The sequence below is a fragment of the Triturus cristatus genome, chromosome 6, assembly GCF_964204655.1.
Source record: "Triturus cristatus chromosome 6, aTriCri1.1, whole genome shotgun sequence".
NCBI lineage: Eukaryota > Metazoa > Chordata > Amphibia > Caudata > Salamandridae > Triturus > Triturus cristatus.
In genome coordinates, this window is record NC_140589.1 from 1,798,574,023 (window position 1) to 1,798,593,472 (window position 19,450).

The 19,450-nt window shown below is 46.2% G+C and overlaps 1 protein-coding gene across 3 annotated transcripts in view; it reads right to left on the reverse strand.

Moving 5' to 3' along the window:
- Positions 1-19,450, reverse strand: part of SCARA3 (scavenger receptor class A member 3) — a 196,717-nt gene that overhangs the window by 94,720 nt on the left and 82,547 nt on the right. For all 3 annotated transcript variants that reach the window (XM_085613137.1, XM_085613136.1, XM_085613138.1), the window contains exon 3: positions 18,421-18,540. In XM_085613137.1, coding sequence (XP_085469263.1) covers positions 18,421-18,540 — 120 coding nt within the window. The remainder of the gene's footprint in view (positions 1-18,420; positions 18,541-19,450) is intronic.

The window sequence follows — 19,450 nt, forward strand, 5'->3', positions numbered from 1 at the left end:
CAATGGGTGCACTTGTTTGCCGGGAAAGTTGTGGCGACTACAAAGGTCTCTTTCCTGTACAGCACATGCGCGCTGCATAGGCGAGACCTGAAAATAAAACAGGATGCCATGCACTCGCACCTGGCCACTCTGATGGAACTCCGTCCAAGGGGAATTCCAGTCCCTGTATTTTAAAGCGAAACCACATCGTAGCCACTGTTACAGAACTTAATGGCACATAAAGCCCACGTTCATCACCTATATGAGCAGCCCTCTGACCAGTGATATCAGCCCCTGACAGAATACTCACAGAGTTTGATAGGACGCTCACAGGTTTCCCTTATCCGTTTGCATCCTCCATTTTAGTACTCGAAGAAGGAATGGGGGTGAGCTTCTTCTAAAGTATGATGCTCTTCACCCAATATCACATCATAGGAAGGGGACATAGTAACACTGATGTACTGAGAGCCTTTAACATGAACACAGGCTTCAAAACCTTGTTAGTGACTGCTTTGATGTCACATGAGCAAAAAAAACGAATTTCAATGTTCAACTGTCCTGCAAAACACCAGGCTCCAAAGTCGCAGCGATGGTGGAGATCAATCTGCCACCTTCCCAGGTCTCTACAGGTCCAAGTAAGTGAGGAAACACATCTGGAGTTCTTGCGTCACCAACCTCCGTCTCCCATGTCGCAGGTCTGCGCGGACCCATAGCCGATTGATTTTTTTTTAGATTTATATAGCGCTCGAATGCCCAAGGGCGTCTAGACCCTGCGACGGAGGAATCTGCCAGAAATTAAAGAAGGAGAAGGATTTAGTTTGAAAAGAGCCAAGTTTTCAGCGCTTTCCTGAAGGAAAGCAGAGTTGGACAGTTTTTAATGGCTAGAGGGAGCATGTTACTCAATTTTGCGGTGTTCAGGTTAAAACTGCTTCTTCCCCAGCGGAGTTTCCTAAATATGGGTATCTGAAGAAGTATCCTGTGCGGTGAGCGTAGTGTTCTACAAGGATGGTACCAGGAAAAATGCTGTTTTAGGTACCCAGGTCCTGTTCCATGTACAGCTTTATACGCCAGGCATAGAGATTTAAACTCCATTCTTCTCTTTACCAGAAGCCAGTGAAGAGTTTTTAGGCCTTGAGAAACAGACTGGTATTTAGGAATGTTCAGTAGCAGCCTGGCGGCAGCATTTTGCGCCCGCTGAAGTTTCAGCAAATGCAGTTTCTGAATGGCCAAATAAAGGGCATTTCCATAGTCCAGTCTGGACAATGCTAAACTTGTCACTAGTGTTTTTACTGCATTTGGGGGAATAAATGGTCTCACTTTGCGGAAAAGCTTCAGTGTTAAATGAACCTGAGAGACGACTTTATTAATTTGATGATGAAAGATGAGTCTGTCGTCAGATGACGCCCAGGTTCTTAACCTTGTGCACGGGAGTAGGAAGAGTTCCCATGTCCAGAGGCCACCAATTTTGTGACCAAAAAGAGGTATTGGATCCCTTCAACAGAACCTCTGTTTTACTTCCATTGAGCTCATCCAGTGGTCTACGTGAGACATACATTGATTAAAGCGAGCAGCGGTATCCTCCAGATTGCTTGAGATGGACACTATAATCTTGGTATCCTCTGTGTAGGAGACCAATGAGAAGCCAAAATGCCTGATAACATCAGCTGAGGGGGTCACATATAGATTGAACAAAGTAGAACTCAATGATGAGGCCTGCGGCACCCCACATGGAAGTGTAAACTGGTCTGAGCAAGAGTCCCCTATCTGAACAAATTGTAGCCCGTTATTTAGATAGGATTTAATCAGGCTTAACGCTGAATTATTTACTCCCACTTTTTGGAGCCTTTTAATAAGAATGTCGTGGTTCATGGTGTCAAAGGCCGCCGATAGATCCAGTAGGATCAAGGCGACCCTTGCACCTGAATCCAGCGTGGTACAAAGTTCCTCTGCTGCCATCACCAGAGCAGTCTCCGAACCATGTCCTTGACGGAAACTGTATTGTGTGGGGTCCAGCAGGTCTCCGGAAGACACATATGCAGTGAGTTGAGAGTTTATGATCCTCTCTAGGACCTTAGCTGGAAAAGGAATCCTCGCAATAGGTCTATAATTGTTATGGTAACTAGGATCCAAATTTGGTTTTTTTAATAGAGGAAGGATCGAGACCTTTTTCCATGCCTCTGGAAAAATACCAGCTCTGATGATCTCTTTAAAAAGTAGGCTAAGTTGTTCACTAATATCATCGGATGCCAGTTGGTATATTTTTGGGGGGCATGGATCTGATGGTGCTCCGGATTTAACTGCTCTGACTATGAGAACAATCTGTTGGGGAGTTCTTTATCAGCATTGTATCCTTAATGACAATTGCTAATCTGCCACCCCCCTTGTCCTGTCTGTCATTTCTGATTAGTATATAGCCTAGAGGAATGGCTAAGGATAGCTCCGGGTCAGAAGTGCTGTCTGCCCAAGTTTCAGTGACAAAGGCCATATCTATATTGTGTGCTGTGAGCAGCTCCGAAAATTCAATATTGTGTTTTATCAGAGAGCGCGTATTCGGAAGCAGTCCTAGGAACGACTTCTGAGAAGAAATTTGCAGATGTGGATCCTGTTCTAAGCTTGAACAGTCTATAGTTTTAGTAAAAAAGAAATCTGGATTGCAGTGTGGACAAACCTTTATCTCCTTCAATGGATTTAACTGCTGGCACAAATCTCTCTTAGGTATGTTAAGCCTCAAAAGGGTATCTTTATTGTAGATCAATCTGGGTCCCGATGATGGTGAAAAACGAACAGGGGTTGTGGCCCTAGGCCCGGTCCCGGTCCCGGGTCCCGGTGCGGACGGGCTTGCCTTTGGCGCGCCCGCTCCGGCATGTTGGTTTTATAGCCGTGAATCCGGAGTCCCGCATAGGCACCAGCTGTTCCCTGAACCGGAAGTCAATCTAAGTGTATCCGGTCCCCTCGCCCTCCACAACAAACGGCACCAGCCGCTGTGGAACGGGACAGGGGTGACTAATTAGAGCCGAGTTTTTGCTGAGTAGGTTTGTTTTAAAGACTTCAGTTTCATTAAAAATCAAGCGTATTGAATAACGAGTAAAAAATGGGTAATAGTGCACTGGAGCTCTAAATAAAGTGTCACGTGCAAGGGGAAATCACTGGTCATAAAAGCAGAGATAAGATTAACAGATGTCTAGAAGTAACATGAAAAGTTTTAAAATAACAATGGTAGCACCGTAATTTAAAATAGCAGCAAGGCGAAAATTGTGGCAGAAACCTACCGCTGGTGTCTGCGCGTCCACTCCAGCATATCGACATCGATTGCGATCGAAGCGGACGTGCTGCCGCCTGCCGGCACTCTTAAGAGCATGGCTTCAAGCGGGGAGAAGAAGCGGTGGTGCAGGGCGACAGGACATAATGCATGTTTGTTTGTTTGGGGTAAGAAAAAGGTACTGCAAACTAGACAACGGCGTGTAGTGTCTTAGGTCAAGGATACCAGACACTGAATATTCTTTTATAACGAGCTTTATTACATGCTTCGTACTCGGTCCCTGTCCCTACTCTAACTGCCGTTTCCTGCTGTTTCTCCTCCTCTTCCCGTTCCCCCTCCTGGCTCCGCCCACTCAACAACTATACCGCTCACATTCTACATCTTCCTCTTTTTTAACCAAATGAAATGACTTGTTTATAGTTCTTCAATTAGTCGTTTCGGTCTGCGGATGTCCCGTCGAGGTCGGAGGGACATGGTCCCTGCTTCAAACTCAAGTTCTCCGTGAGTATCAGGATGCTGACCTTCGACAGCCACGGCAGGTTGTTCTCTTCCTTCACTCCCTGTTTGCCCCAACATCTTGTGGAGCGACTCTCTCATGAGTGGAGTGCACTTCTGAAAATGTGACGCGTTCCTGGTAACCCTCCGGCTGTCGGACTCCGCGGTCACCATCGTACCCTTTTTTTGAGTAATCGTCAGAGGCTCAGCTCGGAATTTACAGTCCGTTTCCTTTGCTGTTCCTGTTTGACTATGACGCAGTCCCCTTCATGTATGGAGGGTGATCTCGCTCTTCTTCGGGCGTCCGCATATGACTTCATTTTGTCTTTTCCACGGCGGTCAGCTAACATGACCTCTTGATGAATACGAGCGGGTGAGACCGCTCTCAGAGCGCCTTCCCAGGTAGGTATCTGGGTTCTAATGGATCGACCTAGCATTAATGTGGCGGGGCATTTTCCTGTGGTGGCATGCGGTGTTGTTCTATAAGCCCTTAGGACTTCATTGAGAGCCTCTTGAAGATCCCTTTTTTCGACTGTCGCTTGTTGAAACGTCTTTTTGAGAGTGGCCATGAATCTTTCAATGGTCCCATTGGCCTGCGGCCATAAGGGCGAGACTTTACGATGCTTGAAATTCAGATGCCTCGCAAATTCACCAAACTCATGTCCATTAAAAGGAGGGCCATTATCCGTTTTAAGTTCTCTGGGAATACCCCACGGCGCAAACACTTCATCCAACACTGCAATGGTGCTTGAGGCGCTGGTGGATGACACAAATTGGGCTAGTAGAAACCTTGAATATTCATCCATAATTGCCAGGACATACTTTCCTGATTGGAGTGGTCCGTAAAAGTCCATGGCAAGTTCTTGCCACACGCCACTGGGCAGTTTTGTCATTTGCAGAGGAGCTGGGGGAGCTCCTTGACTAACGAGTTGGCATGGAGGACAGTCTTTGAGGGTGAGTTCCACCATCTGATCCAACAGCAGGAACCACACCCGCTCTCTAAGAGCTCTCTTAGTTGCAACCACTCCTCGATGACCTTCATGAGCGAGGTTGATGATGCCCTGCCGTAATTGCGTCGGAATGACAATCCGTTGGTCCCTCAGCAGAAGACCTTCCGAGGTGGCAGAGAGCTCTTCACTCACATGACGGAAGGCTTGCATTTCTTGTCTGACTGTGGGATCCTTCCCTTCCTCCTCACTGTCGTGTCTCCACCTCTTGGTCTGCAGTCGGCAAAGTACTTTCTGCAGAACGACATCCTGCGCAGTGGCCTCTTGAATGGCTTCCAGGGGAACCGCTGGTGGTTGAGCATGGCCCACCACAAAGTGGATGTATTCCTCAGCTATCGACGATCGTGATGCCATCGATGATTGAGGGCGTCGTGACATATAATCAGCCGGATTTGCTGATTTTCCCGGCTTGTGCAGTATCGTGTATGTATATTCCTGTAGTCGCAAACCCCATCGCTCAATCCGAGGTGGCATCTTCGACCTGGGATTTCTGAAGATGGTGACAAGCGCCTGATGATCAGTCACCATTGTAAAATGTTTGCCATAGATGAAAACATGGAAATGCTCGCAGGCCCAAACAACCGCCAGACTCTCTTTCTCTGGTTGAGAATATGCCTTCTCCGTGTCTGACAGGCTGCGACTCGCATAAGCTACGATATGGCGCTGATCACCGTCATTGTCGTACTGAGCCAAAATCGCAGCCAGGCCCACAGGGCTAGCATGTACAGTTATTTCCGTCTTCCTTTTGGGGTTGAAATACGCTAAGTTATCGGGCGACTCAATGGCACGTTTGATGTCTTGGAACGCCCGCTCACACTGAGGGGTCCAGTTAAAAGGCTGTCCTTGCTTTGTAAGCGTTCTGAGGGGATGGCTAAGTGTGGCATAGTCCTTGATGTATCTGGCACAATAACTGGCCATACCCAGAAATGATCGAATGTCACTGACATCCTGGGGACTCTTGGTGTCATTTAGGGCCATCACTTTTTCAGGGTCAGGCTTCATTCCCGCTCCAGAGAACACATGTCCAAAGAATTTGAGAGTGGATTGATGGAATTTGCACTTGTCCTTGTTTAGGGTCAGATTAGCTTCCAGGAGGGCATGACATACCCGATCTAGGGCCTTATCGTGTTCCTGCACGTTTGACCCATACACAAGAATATCATCGCTATAATTCAGTGTGTTGGGTATGTGTTGTATGGTCTGACGGATGGCCTCTTGAAAGATCTCCGCAGCCGAGGAAATGCCAAAACTTAACCGTTTGTATCGAAACAAACCCAGGTGAGTTGCGAATGTTGTTATGTACCTCGATTTTTCATGCAACTCCAGCTGATGGTATCCCTTGTTTAGGTCAAGTTTCGAAAATACCCTGGCACCATTTAATGCAGAGATCATATCACTCAAGTGAGGCCCGGGATGACGTTCCCTTTCAATCGCAGTGTTAGGAAGCCGCATGTCAACACATAGACGCACCTTCCCAGAGGTGCCTTTCTTTGGCACAATGACTACCGGCGACACCCATGGGGTGGGGCCGTCGGTCCGCACAATAATGTCAGATGCTAATAGTTTTTGGAGTTCATCCTCCACCGCTTCCTGAAGGTGGAATGGCACTCGCCTGGGATGTTGTGCTACAGGCCTTATCTGGTCATTAATGTTAAGTCAAACTTGACATTTGTTCATCTTTCCCAGCCCAGTGAACAGCTTGGGGAATTTGTGTAAAATGTCCTGGTCACCACTAACCCGGTATAGAATCTCAACCAGACGAAGGCGCTCCGCCGTTGGTAAGCTGAGAAGACAATCAGCTTCCGGGCCATCAATTACGTGTATGAATGCTGACACAGACGTGTTCTGGTGCCGGAGGATGGTTGAGAATTTTCCTAGACAGTGAAGTGGCTTCTTTGACATCCAAGTAATACCCTGACATACGCTGGACACAAAGGCGGCTGTGGCTTCATTGTCTTGTATTCCGTTACCAGGATATAATTCAGTGATGCTCCACTGTCCAGAACAAACTTCGTGGTGTGATTTCCTACGCTTATGTTCAATCTCGGGTACTTTTTGAGTTGGTCCGGATCTGCGACCATACTGGCGTATTCAATAGTGTATTCAGATTCACATGACTCTGATTGAGAGTCCCTGGACGGCGACCTCCTCAACCATTGAGACCTCCTTGATTCTCTGCTAGAATGTGAGGAGCTAGAAGACGACTGTGGTCGATCTTGTACGGCTTTCACATGGTGCCGTCTAGTGTCAGGACGAGTTGGCCTTGTCCCTTCATTCTGTCTTTCCTTGCGATATTCTCCACACATTGCTTCAAAATGATTTGTTCGTCCACATTTTCGACATTGCTGGCCCATGGCTGGACAGGCCTCTCTGTGCGGGAAGTCATACCCGCACCGATAGCATTTTTGTCCACGGTCCGGTTTCTTGTCACTTCGGCCTGACTCATGCCTTCTACGCTCCGTGCGTTGCTGGCGAGAGGACTGTCGGGATGGGTGCCGTCGCTCCTTCGAATACCTGCGACTGCGACTGGCTTGCACTCTGCATACCTGCTCTCGCCTTTCAGGGCGCCCGATCTCCATGCTCTTAGCTTGTTCCTCCGCTTGATCATACACTCGGGTCATTTCCTTAATCTCCTCCAGATTATGACTCTTCCTTAATAGTCTCCTTCTCAGAGTCTCGGACTGACAGCCATCAATTATGTGTGATCTGATGGCATTATCCGTGTAGAACGCATCAAATCCACAATACCTGAACAATAGACGTAGTCTCGTTATGAAGGTGCTCATCACTTCCTCTTTCCCTTGACGGGCTTGGTGAAAAGCGTATTGTTCATAATCCACATTTCTCTTATGTAAAAACTTCTTGTTTAGAGCATCTCGCACTTTATCATATGTCCCTGTGTCTGCCTTTGGCAGTTCTTTGATTAGCTTGCTGATTTCTTTACCCACCAGGTTGCGCAGTGCGATCACTTTGTCTTCATCCTCTGTCACTTTTGATCCCTTGATGTAATCCTCAAAGTCCTCGAGCCATTCCTGCCATCTGGGACCCATGCTCCCTCCAACCGTCCGCGTTAAAGGTTCTGGTGGGCGCAGATGTGACACTCCCGTCATAATTGGTTTAACTTCATTCCTTTGCGGAGAATTATGGTTCGACATTTTGGCAGCACACACCTGTTTCCTTCTTGTCTGTGCACGTGCTTGTTTGTTTCTTGTTTGCCTGAACTGGTGTTTGTTTACTTTTAAGACGTTTCACCCTTGTCTTTTCTCTTTTTTTTTCAATGCTTGTTTGCTGGGCCTCGCCTGACTTCAAAATGGCCGCCCCATTGACTTCATAGGGATGTCTTCCAGGAACCGCCTGACTCTAAGATGGCCGCTACATAGAAACTCTCACTCCCATGAGGTCTTTGCTGCAGTCCTGATCAGGCTCACCACACTTCACTCAGCACTCCCGCAGTCACTTCCACAGGTGTCAGCACAACAGCAGTGCTTCACGCACAATTCGGGGTATTTCACCTGGCCAGGCAAGCTCGGAGGGAGCTCCCAACTTCTCCTTCACGCGCGTGCCGTTTCCCACGCATCGGGGGTGAGCTCTTCGTTTTAGGCGCGCAACGGCGCTCTTTCTTCCGATCACTTCAACAAGGCTTCAGTACGACCTCAGACAACTCCCGATCTCCAGCGCAGCCAGCAGAGTCGGGGTGGGCTCCCGATCTCTCCTCGTCACTCGCGTGTTAGCTCTCACTCATCAGGGGTGACTCACGATTCGGCGCGAACCAGCGCTCCAATTCAAACGCGCCTTACTTTGTTCACACCGGGACAGGGACACTCCTCTTGCTTTTTCGGGGACGCTGGGCTGCAGCATCCCATCCTCGTCGCCAGTTGTAGTGTCTTAGGTCAAGGATACTGACACTGAATATTCTTTTATAACGAGCTTTATTACATGCTTCGTACTCGGTCCCTGTCCCTACTCTAACTGCCGTTTCCTGCTGTTTCTCCTCCTCTTTCCGTTCCCCCTCCTGGCTCCGCCCACTGAACAACTATACCGCTCATATTCTACACGGCGGTGGAGGTATCTGGCTGGGCGGTCATTTAAAAGGTGGTGGAGAATTTTGACAGGACAATGTTATGTTTGGGTGGGGCATGTGATCTCACTTGAGGGTTGTCAGGGTTGGTGCCTAAATTTGCTACATTATAATTAGGTGAAGTTTCAGAAATGCAAAACCAGCTTTCGCTACTGTATGTATTAAATGCATCTTCAAACCTATTGTGGACATGAGAAGACATTTGGCGCTAAAAAACACCAAAACACAAGCACTAAAAACAATGGCTACTTGCTTTCCAATAATTTATCGTGCTCCTGAGCGCTTGTGCTAAATTTTTCAGTTTACACAACATGGCATAAACAGCATCATTTAGGGAATTTTACAGAACAAGCGTAATGTAAAATTACCCAGATTAGACGAGATTACACTGGCATAACGGAAATTGTGCCCGTGCCTAGTATTTTAATGTATAGTACTGGGGGGCGATGAGTGAGATATGCACAGCTCTTGCACAACTCCTCTGCCACAGTGCTGCTAATCTGAGTTGGGGAAGAGAATTTTGGGGGGCATACATAACAACCTTTTGTATGGTTATTTCCGAAAATGTGGAGTTTTCCAGCTAGGCTAGGGGTTTTAAGTGACATCATGGATAAATCGAGATTCTTCCACAACTCGAGCTTCAGCCTAATGTTCCATATGATGTTGCCTGGAAACCCTCAATGGAGAACAACCCATCAGTGACTGCTCTCCGTCTATTTTCTATGAGTATCTATATCTGCCACGAGCAGGGCACTGCAAGTCCTCACTTTGCCTCCCCCCTCACCTAGCCCTCCACGCTGCGAGTGGCAGGAGGAGGCCTAGCCTCCACTCTGACAGACATCAGGGGGGAGCGCTCCTAAATTGTAGTGTAACGTACCACAAAGTGTGGTGCATTGAGTTGGGGGGAGAGCGCTGGCATAGAAACAGGCTGCCTCGGGCCATCCACACATTCTTGCACCATAGTGCAAGTTTGTGTGTGTCATATCTAGCATAGGTTTTGTACTGGAAGAGTACCCTTCTATTAAAATGGAATCTGTAGACAAACTTCAAAACATTTCAGACTTTGGCTGTGCACTCCACAATAGGACATATCCAATGTGCGAAATGTTAGAAGAAATAAAAGGATTTCTCTAACTTTGCATTCGGGAGCTTGTTTTGGTCATATTTTCCAGCCAGGGTGTTATGTCTGTCCGGTGAGGCATTTGAACTTTTCTTTTTACATTACAAATGCAAGGCTACAAGTCCCAGAGAGCATAGAAACCACAAGGAGACATACCTGACAGGCGACAACCTTGGATTCCTGTAAAGGTGGTCTTAATTAAATAGCCAGCACTGTAATTAAATGGAGCCTCAATCCAATACTGCCAGGTATAGCATAGGTGTTGTAGTAAAATTATATGCGTAGACAAACTTTAAAACATTTCAGACTTTGGACGTGTGCTGCACAGTAGCACACATCCAATGTGCGAAATGTTAGGAGAAATAAAAAGATTTTCCAACTTTGGGCCTTCCTCAAGAGGCGTTAACTAAACCCAAGCAGCCATTTTTAAAAACCCAGCCTGAGAATAAATGTAATCATTTAACCACAGATCAGTGGATGCATAACATATACATTGCACCTTGCTTCTATAAAAAAAAGATAAAGTGGTATGATTTGGATAGCTACATTCCATCCCCACCAGCCAAAATGTGTTCGACTGTTAGACTCAAATCAAAGTCTCCCTTCCACCCACGCTGGTCACACAGCACTAACTCACCTAAATGACTTGTATTTCACAGAGTTCTGAAATTAACAGGTCCATAGGGGAGAATCATAGCAAGCGTAGTTTTTTTTTTTGAATGTCGGTACTTGTAATCCTGTTTATTCCATTAAAACTGAGGACTACAAGTAGCAGAATGCAAAGAGATGACCCCGAGTTTATGAGCTATTCTTGCATGGAACCGCAGACCTGCAAACCTCCAGATAAAGCTCACTGTGTGAGAGGAGGTAACCAGGAGAGGGTGGGGCTTGGGGATGGGCGGTAATCTGAACCCATTACCTCCCCAGTAATGAAGGTCCTTCTGAGGGGGCGTGGACATTGATAGGGTGGGCGGGGCTTAGGCTAATCCCACTGGGGGAAAAAAACTGAAGATTCAAAGACTGCCACTGATACCCTGGTGGAGGGCCAAGACTGATATGCATATGGATAGGTCCAAACTGGGGTGACATTAAGAGCAAAAGAACAATGGATTAAACCCAGATCACTTGACTTGGGGTGAGTGGTTGAAACGTTTCAGCACTCCGTCCATCATCTTGTTGTGTTTGCAAAGTTGTAAAACCTCAATGGACATCAGTTGTGCTCAGTGTAATGTGAGTTCATAACTCTCTCTACAGGGGTTTTCACCTTACGTTGCCTGCCGCTGTGTGATATCGGCTCCCCACCTAGTGACCTTGTGAAAGGAGCCGATATTGTGTGACACATGGCAGCACCCTGTGAGTTGGCAGGCCTGGAACTGTATATTTGAGAGTTAGAAGTTAACATAGCTTCTGCAATCAGTCATTCAGGATACCATTTTCACTTAACACCGGAAGTCCTCACGGCTGCCTTTCAACAGAAAAAATGAAAGGTGCAGATCTGCAAAGGTATATGGGCTTACATCAGCAGCAGTTACTCACAAGCAGCGTTACAGCGTTGCCCCACGGCCCCCTCTGACCTGCCACACGCTGTACTCTTTATGTTCCTTATTTGTTATTTTATTTTAAGTATACCTCATCCACAGTGGCACTGTTTGGGCAGGACGTTGAGTGTAGCTTATCTGATGGGCAGGCTGCAGGCTTGGGAGGAAGTCATGTGTGCATGTCTGGTTGGACAGGTCTCTTACTGTGTCCAGCCCAGCATGCGCACTTCAGCCTCTTGAACATGCGCGGTGTTAGGCAGCCAGACGGAAGGCAGTGCTGCCACCTTGTCTCCCTCGGAGAGCTGGCTGCACCTGCTTCAACCAATCCTAGCGAGGCTCTCATGCGGTTTACTACTATAAACAGCATGGTAGCAATGCAAGAATTGACTGTGGTGATCACGAGCTTCAGAGACTGTCCTCGCGGACCCACATTCAAAGGCTGTGCGTGCGGGGGCGGGCATATTAAAGGCCATGGCCAGTCATTCTGTGGCTTTATTTGAAGCCACACAGTGATTGATCATATTTCTGGCCTTTGCCCATGAGAACGGCACCACATCCGGGCCATAATTACACGGTGGAGATATAAACAAGTTTACACAGGTGGATGTGGAGTCAGATACTGAGAGTGAGCGTCTACATTTTGTGCCTAATTTGCAGAAGAGTGTTTGTTACATTCCGCCCCACCACTTTCACCATCCACCAGCTGCCACTGACTTACATGGCTGCCGCGGTTTCACTTTGCTTATGTGTGACATATCCAGGTTTTCAGTTCTCTTTAAAGTGACATTTTAAAGCACTATATGTGATAATTTGAGTACAATTTGTCCCGAGAAATACAAAGCCGCTGTGTTCATTTAATGAGATAAATGCCAACATTGCCCCCTTTGTGCATTGTATTATCTACAACTTGCTTTAAGCCTGCAACAGTGCTCCTCCAGAGAGAGAGAAGAGAGAGTGATGACAAAATGGTAAGCAGAGAGAGGTGGATCAGGGGAAGCCATTGGCCAGGTAACGGAACATGGCACAAACACTGTTGCAAAGCATGCGCTGGTGATTGTCCAACCAGGAAAAGGACAAGAACCTTCTGTAAGGAAAGAGCTGACTTGAGTCAAATTTCAAATCCTGAAAAAGTTCACAAATTCGTCTGAACATTGAACCATCCAAAAACTTGTGTGATTAGAGTTTGAGGCTATCTTACCCAGGCAGAGCTCTCACATTTCCCAGATCCATGCTTCAGTAAGGCCTTTTTGCTTTTTGTTTTGGGACTTGTATTACTGTTTATCCTGCTAGAAAATCTAAAGTACAGAAAACAGCATGCAAAGCAAAAACCTGGATTGGATGAGCTGCCCACTCATAGACCTGGAAAACCTGAGAGCTCTTCAGTGGACTACTGCACAGGACTTGGAGAAATAGCGTGATACACACACAATTTTCTTCTGTTTCTACTACTGGAATAAATGATTGGGCTGCCCTTCCCAAGCCCCCGCTCTGTTTTCTCTCCCAGTTTACCCACATATGGCCACTACCAGAGGCTGACAGAAAGAGGCATGACTTGCAGAATGCTGTGCCTAGGATGTCCCCTACCATATTGTTCTAATATTTTCCAGATCTTGTTCCTATTTGTTTTACCAGGCATATGAATCTGAATGTGGAGTAATATTGTGATTATCCTCCAAAAGAACACATTCAAGGCAGGAGGCTTTCCTGAGATGGAGATACAGAGTTCTCAAGTTCTCCAGATCCTGTTATGTTATGTTAACTGTATTTGCATAGCACATTATTGCAGAGTCCTCTGTGCATAGCTGCTCCAGTCCATTTTTTGCTTTACATTCTGACACTTCATGTTTATCCCATTAGAAGTTACAAGATGCAGAATGTAAAGTACATTCCTAGCCTGAATGAGGTACTCATGCACAGACCTAGGAAACTTCAGGGGCGGCTCCTCCGCGAAACGCGTTATCATTTCCTTTTACCGTTCCTAGGTGCGGGTAGGGGTGAGGCTGGCCAGAGCAGGGGGGGGGGGAGGGGGGGGGAGTGGTTTGCTCACTTAAAGTGCGCATGAATGTTTGACCGGCTGTCTTGGGCTGGCCAAACATTCAAGCGCACTTTGCATGTTCCCCACCAGGCTTGCTTTACACAGCCTAGTGGGGAACATGCACAGGCTCCCTGTCCCAGTCTGAGCGCCAAACCACGGCACTCAGACCAATCACAACACTGCAATGCAGAATTGTGATTGGCTTATGGGAACTTAAGGGAACCAATCACAATGCTGCATTGCAGCGTTGTCATTGGCTTAAGGAGCCTGGATGCTTCCCCTAGAACGAGGAGAGGCTGCAGAGAGGCGGCAACTGGCGGCACGAGCAGCAGGTACGTTTTTTTTATTTTTTGTCTATTTTTTTATTTTCTATATCCCCCACCCTACCCCCACCTTTCCCAACCAGCTGCCCACTGGGAAACTTGAGAGCTCTGGAGATATTGGTTGCGGTTTGAGCTATCACTTCTGGAATGTTAACAGAATACTATTTATCATCGGTGAACCAGGTTCCTGCCACTAGGCTTCATTTAACAATCAAATGCATTGTGGGAGTTGTAGTTCAATCAATTGGCCAAACAATTTAGATCACAATGCAATAGTACGTATGGTAAAGTAATTTGATGTGCGAGGTTGATTGGGCAAGAATTTGATTGGTAACTAACAGCAACCCTGAAAAACTTGTAATATCAACCCTTTTTTCACAAAACAATCACTAACAGCAGTCCGGCCCAGTTTATTGGTATTTGAGGGGGAGTAAGGTTGGCAACAACCTCCCACGAGCACCATTTGAAACATTTATTGGCAAAGTCAATGGGTCTTGCTTGCATTTTGAGTTCTGATTGAAGCATTTAAAAAAAGGCACTCTGCAGTGAAACAAACAAAAACGACTGGTAGATTGCATCGATGTGATAAAAGATTTAAGGCATGGCGATTTAACACCCGTCTGAGATGTAAAATAGTCCTGTTTGCATGACAATTCAAGCGCTCTATAGGAGGTGGAATGATATACCAAACAGCCAATAGCGTTTGGGTAGAGCCAAAGCCCACTCTTTGTATATTTTTAACAACTGGTAAAATAAAGTGTTGCAGACACCGAAGTGGAAAGTTAGACCTAAAACTGGAGCCAAAATGCTGCATTATATCGAGGTCTGTCTTAGTGGGGCGACCGTCATAAATTTGAGCAGCGCATCAGGAAATCTCCCATATTCCCTATGCCCCAGTCCAGCTCTGTTTGGGGCACATATATACTTCTGTAAAAGAAACAAAGGTTATCTTGCCCTCTGCAATCACTAACGGGGCTCATTTGTGAATGAGCAGCTTTCATGGAAGTTGTAAGCGTATCTGCGTGTGCACATGGAGTCCTCCATTCCTCCAAATGGAAATTCTTTCTGGCTCACAAAGTGCTAACATTCCAACACATTTATCGTGTTACACTTTCCTCTTCCTCACTCAGTAAAATATTCCAGATCTGACAATTGAATGCAGTCAGCTCACTATACTTTAAATCAGGTTTCTCCAAAGTCAGCCCTGGAGGGCCGGATCCATGCCAGATTTTTAAGATTACTACATTTATCTAAGTGTGGACATGCTACAAATCTGGCATGGATTCGGCCCTCCAGGACCAACTTTGGAAAACCCTGCTTTAAATAACCATTCCCATTTGTACACTGCACACTGTTCCCAAATGTTGTAACGTGCCGGCTTGAACTAATAATGAGAGGCTTCTTCACGAGTAAGATACAAATCTCATAAAGATGTTCAAGTGCAGCCAGAGTTAAAAAGATGATCATCCATTCCAGTGTGGAGCAAGCACACAGCCAGGATTTGGAATATGGTTTTACGTGCCAAAGAGTTTCTCGGAACCTGATGGACTATTGTATGCCGGGCCTGCTGGTATTGAGGGCCAGCATCATCTACTTCCATGGAGGACTATTCTCATTAGGATATGGTGGCATGTTTTATAGCTTTGAACCTTCCGTATGGCTTGGCTGGGGTCAGATTCGATTTTGTGACTGCATACTAAGGGACAGATAGGTTATCTCCAGATGAAACTGCCAGCTCCCAGTCCGACGTCCACTGTTCAGCTCTTAAACATGCAGATTATCTTGCAGAATCAGCAGAGATCCCCTAGCCACTGCAAAATTTGGTTGTTCACCCCATGGAAGGAGATGGTCACGGATCGAGGTTATGTGATTGGTCAAAGACCTCAAAGACCTAACTTTATACCTGCCACAGCCTCCTACTTTGAGGGGTTCGAGGGGCAGAAGAGTGTCATTGTGAAGGTTCATACGCAGCCCAGAGAAGAAGTGAAAAACCAGTAGGACTATGACGGTGGCCACTGACCACCTTGGAGCTATATTTCCCCACAGTGGGATAGAAAAGCATTAAAAATGGTAACAGAGAAAATGGGTGGGAAAGGAGAGGCTTCTGATACAAAGAAAAAGTGCCACGAGACATAAAAAAGGAAATTAAAAAGTTCAAATAGAAGGAGGTGGAATGCAAGAACAGACTCTTACTCTGCGTTTCTATAAAAGAAACGGACATGAAAGGGATATCTCTTACTTTACACAAAACTTTTCTAATTGGCTGTTGAAGGCAGATAAAGAATTTGGGGGCAGATGTACAAAACATTTTAGCGGTTGGAAACTCTGCCCTTTGCAAGTGACCAGAAGACTTGAAGAAGAATCTTCTACTGACGGAGTCAAACCCATATTCAGTGGAGAGTAACAATGAGCATGTTTCAAGGTGTTGCTTGCTTGCAGTGGTCTACCAACACTTTATCACTGTGGATAGTTCATCTTAGGCTGATTGTGCTTGTCCCTTTAAACCGCAGTATTAATCTTTGTCTGTCCTGAGCATGAATTCAGAGTGGCATAAATGTTGTCAGGCAAGGTGGCTCACTTCTTCTCTTTCCCGCAAAGTTTTGAGAATGTTAGTGGAGCACTTGCTATAATTTGATTGTACGAAGCTACCGAATAGGCGTCTCACGCTCTACCATCGGTCCCCATTGGGTCTTCTTGTTTAGTGGGGTGCAGCATATTTGCTAGTTCTTCAAGTTCTCCTACTCTTGATCTTTAGCTCTGCTTTACACACCATGCCTTGGTATCTGAGAAAGCCACACTTATGTTCTTCTTGCTCTATGGAAATGTTCAGGAATGCACATGCTTGCCTAACTGGTGGCCCACAGCAGAGATATTAAAAGCACTACTTGATTGATTTTTTTTGTTTGAGCCACATTCTTTTCTGGTCTTGGGGCCTCTGTTCTGACCCCTCTACTTACAGCTCACCGATCAGCTCAGGAGTGCCATTATGGGCTCCTATTTTCCAGGAGTGCTGCAAACAGGAAATATTCTCACATTCACCAATCAACTCCAGGGATCCTGAGTTGTTTGCCTTGTCATTCATCCCTTTCACCATGTGGCCACCATGCAGACTCCTGTGCTAAAGCAACATCTGCACCAGGACTGCCACAATAAGTGTTGATCTGTCCGTACGTGTTCACCTGTTTCCTGCTGCCAGTGCCCTCAATATCATTATTCCATCTTCCCCCGATGCCAATACTGCCACGTCTGAGCCAGTCGACTTGCACTGTCTGGCTTACATGTCTCTCATGATCAACCAAGGGCCTTTGGTTTAATCAGGATACTTGAGTCTTCTGTAACCAGCATCTGTAGTCTCCATCTGATTTCACTTTCCTAGCTGACAGCATTCTTGTGTTCCCGTATCCATGTCAGGAACTATGTGTTCACTGTTGGCCCATGTGTACGTGACCTTCACTAAAGATTCAGGGCTTGGAAGTCCAAGCAGATCTCATAACTGGATAACACTCCATAGACCCAAAGTCTTTTGGTAAAGCGTCTGAGGCAAGCGAAGCTACGCACGGTGTTCTGCAGCCATTTTAAATCTTTCTGAAGTATGACTTAGAAGCTCGAAGAGATGTGGAAATCCTTCTTGTCAATGAGCAATTTGAATTAAGCAACCAAGATGAACCAGTCTATCCTGAAATAATCTGCAGGTAGATGCACTACACTTTGCCCAAAGTAAGATTTACAAAAACTCTGCGAAGGTAATATCCTAGTTAGGGATGTGACAGAATGGACTAAGAAGAGTGGGAGGTATGAGATATGGAGAGAAAGACGTGACTTAGGTTGACCTAGACAGAGAGGGCAGTTTACTAGGAACTCACATGGCCCACGGGCAGCTTCATCAGCACGGTAGTAAGAAGGCTTCATAGCCAAATGAGCTGCATCAATTGGAATGTGGTGGAACGGCCTTGCAGCTTGTTCACTTTGTACAGGCTGGAGTGGTAATATCACACTCGTGGTGCGGTCATAGGTGGGATACCTGGGATACCTTATGGTCTGCAGGATGGTTTCTTGCCTAAGGGTGTGCAACCTTTATGTAATTTCCTTTTGTAATTACGTCACATATTGGAAGAAAACATGTGTAATTACACCAAAAGCAAAGCCGGCATTAGGTAGTATATTTTAGTGCAAAATGTCCACTTGCTATCCCTGTTCGATGTCCACGTTTAGAAATACATTTATGTAGCAGTTACTGACATGCAATCTGCCTTCTCTTTTAGAAAACAATGTAACTCCCGCCCGAGAGGCCCCTGAGGTGGTTTAATTGATTAGTTACAAAGTTATTTTGCCTAGCTCTGGGGTTTGTAGAGTTGTAAACCATGAAATTCCAACAGCACCTTGGAAGTCCACTCCACCATGAAGACCAGGGAGCCCAGCAGAGACATCAATTTGGTTTTAAAGGAATTATCACTGTATGCATTTGTTTGTGTGTCTATTTATGTATTTGTGTGTTTGTTTGTATTTATTTAGGCAGTTTTGTGTCATTTGGCCGTAGGGACTTCAAAATGGTGTGATATAATGAGAAAACAAGGAATCCAACTCACGCAGCGACGCGAGGATCGCCACCACCACGACGATGAGGACAAAGATGGCGTACAGGACCCTCACCGCTGTCTGGAGGGAGAGGTTCCGCTGGCATCTGGCGCAGCTGGTCCGTGCCCGGCCTGAGCGGAGAAGAAAGGAAAGCGAATACATCGTTAATCTCTCGCTAAGAGAAGTCGGACACAAGATGGGCCAAGCGCCAAGACTAGCACAGGGAGATTCAAAGCACTGCCAAAGCCTCACATGTTGACAGGCCTACAACAGTGGGAAGGAATGGGCAGAACATGTGACTCATTACATGACCGCAATCTGGTTTTATCAATAGTGGTAAAGCTTTCTTCATTTTTTTGACTTCACCACATACATGTGAAAATCGTGACTTTTCAAAAAAATGTATGTTGCATAGAAATGTATTTAACACTAACAAAACAGTTCTGCATAAGATATGTTTCACAGAAAACAGTTAGGCCCGCTTTACTAAAATCGGGAACATCGAAATTAAGCAGGTAATGCGAGTTAGCGGCCGAACTGAGGTGAGAATTTGTGCAAAACATTAAACTCACGGGGCCTGAATCACAAAGGTAACTTACACTTTTGCGTAATTTCCACCTTGGAGGTAGTGCACATTTTTCAGTATTCCCAAACTCTGAGTCTGAATTTACTGCAAGAGAGTAAGTCACATGTCTCCACTCCCAGGTACAGCCATGATCTTACTCTTTTGTGGGCGGGTGACGGCCCTACTTACACCCTTCTTACTCCTCCCTAATCCTTTCTCCTTTTCGAGTAAATCTGCCCCTTTTAAAAACCACACACCTGTGACCACCCGCATTTACTAATATAGCCTTATAGCCCGCCGTAGCAGGCTATATCGGCTATTAAAGGCCCGCTGAAGCGTTAAAGGCCCGAGCCGAAGGCGAGGGACTTTAACAAAGCAGAGGGACTTTAAAAGCCGGTATAGCCCTGCTACGAAGGGCTATAAGGCTATTAGAACATTCTGCCACTAGAGGGCAGAATGTTCTAACAAATAAAACA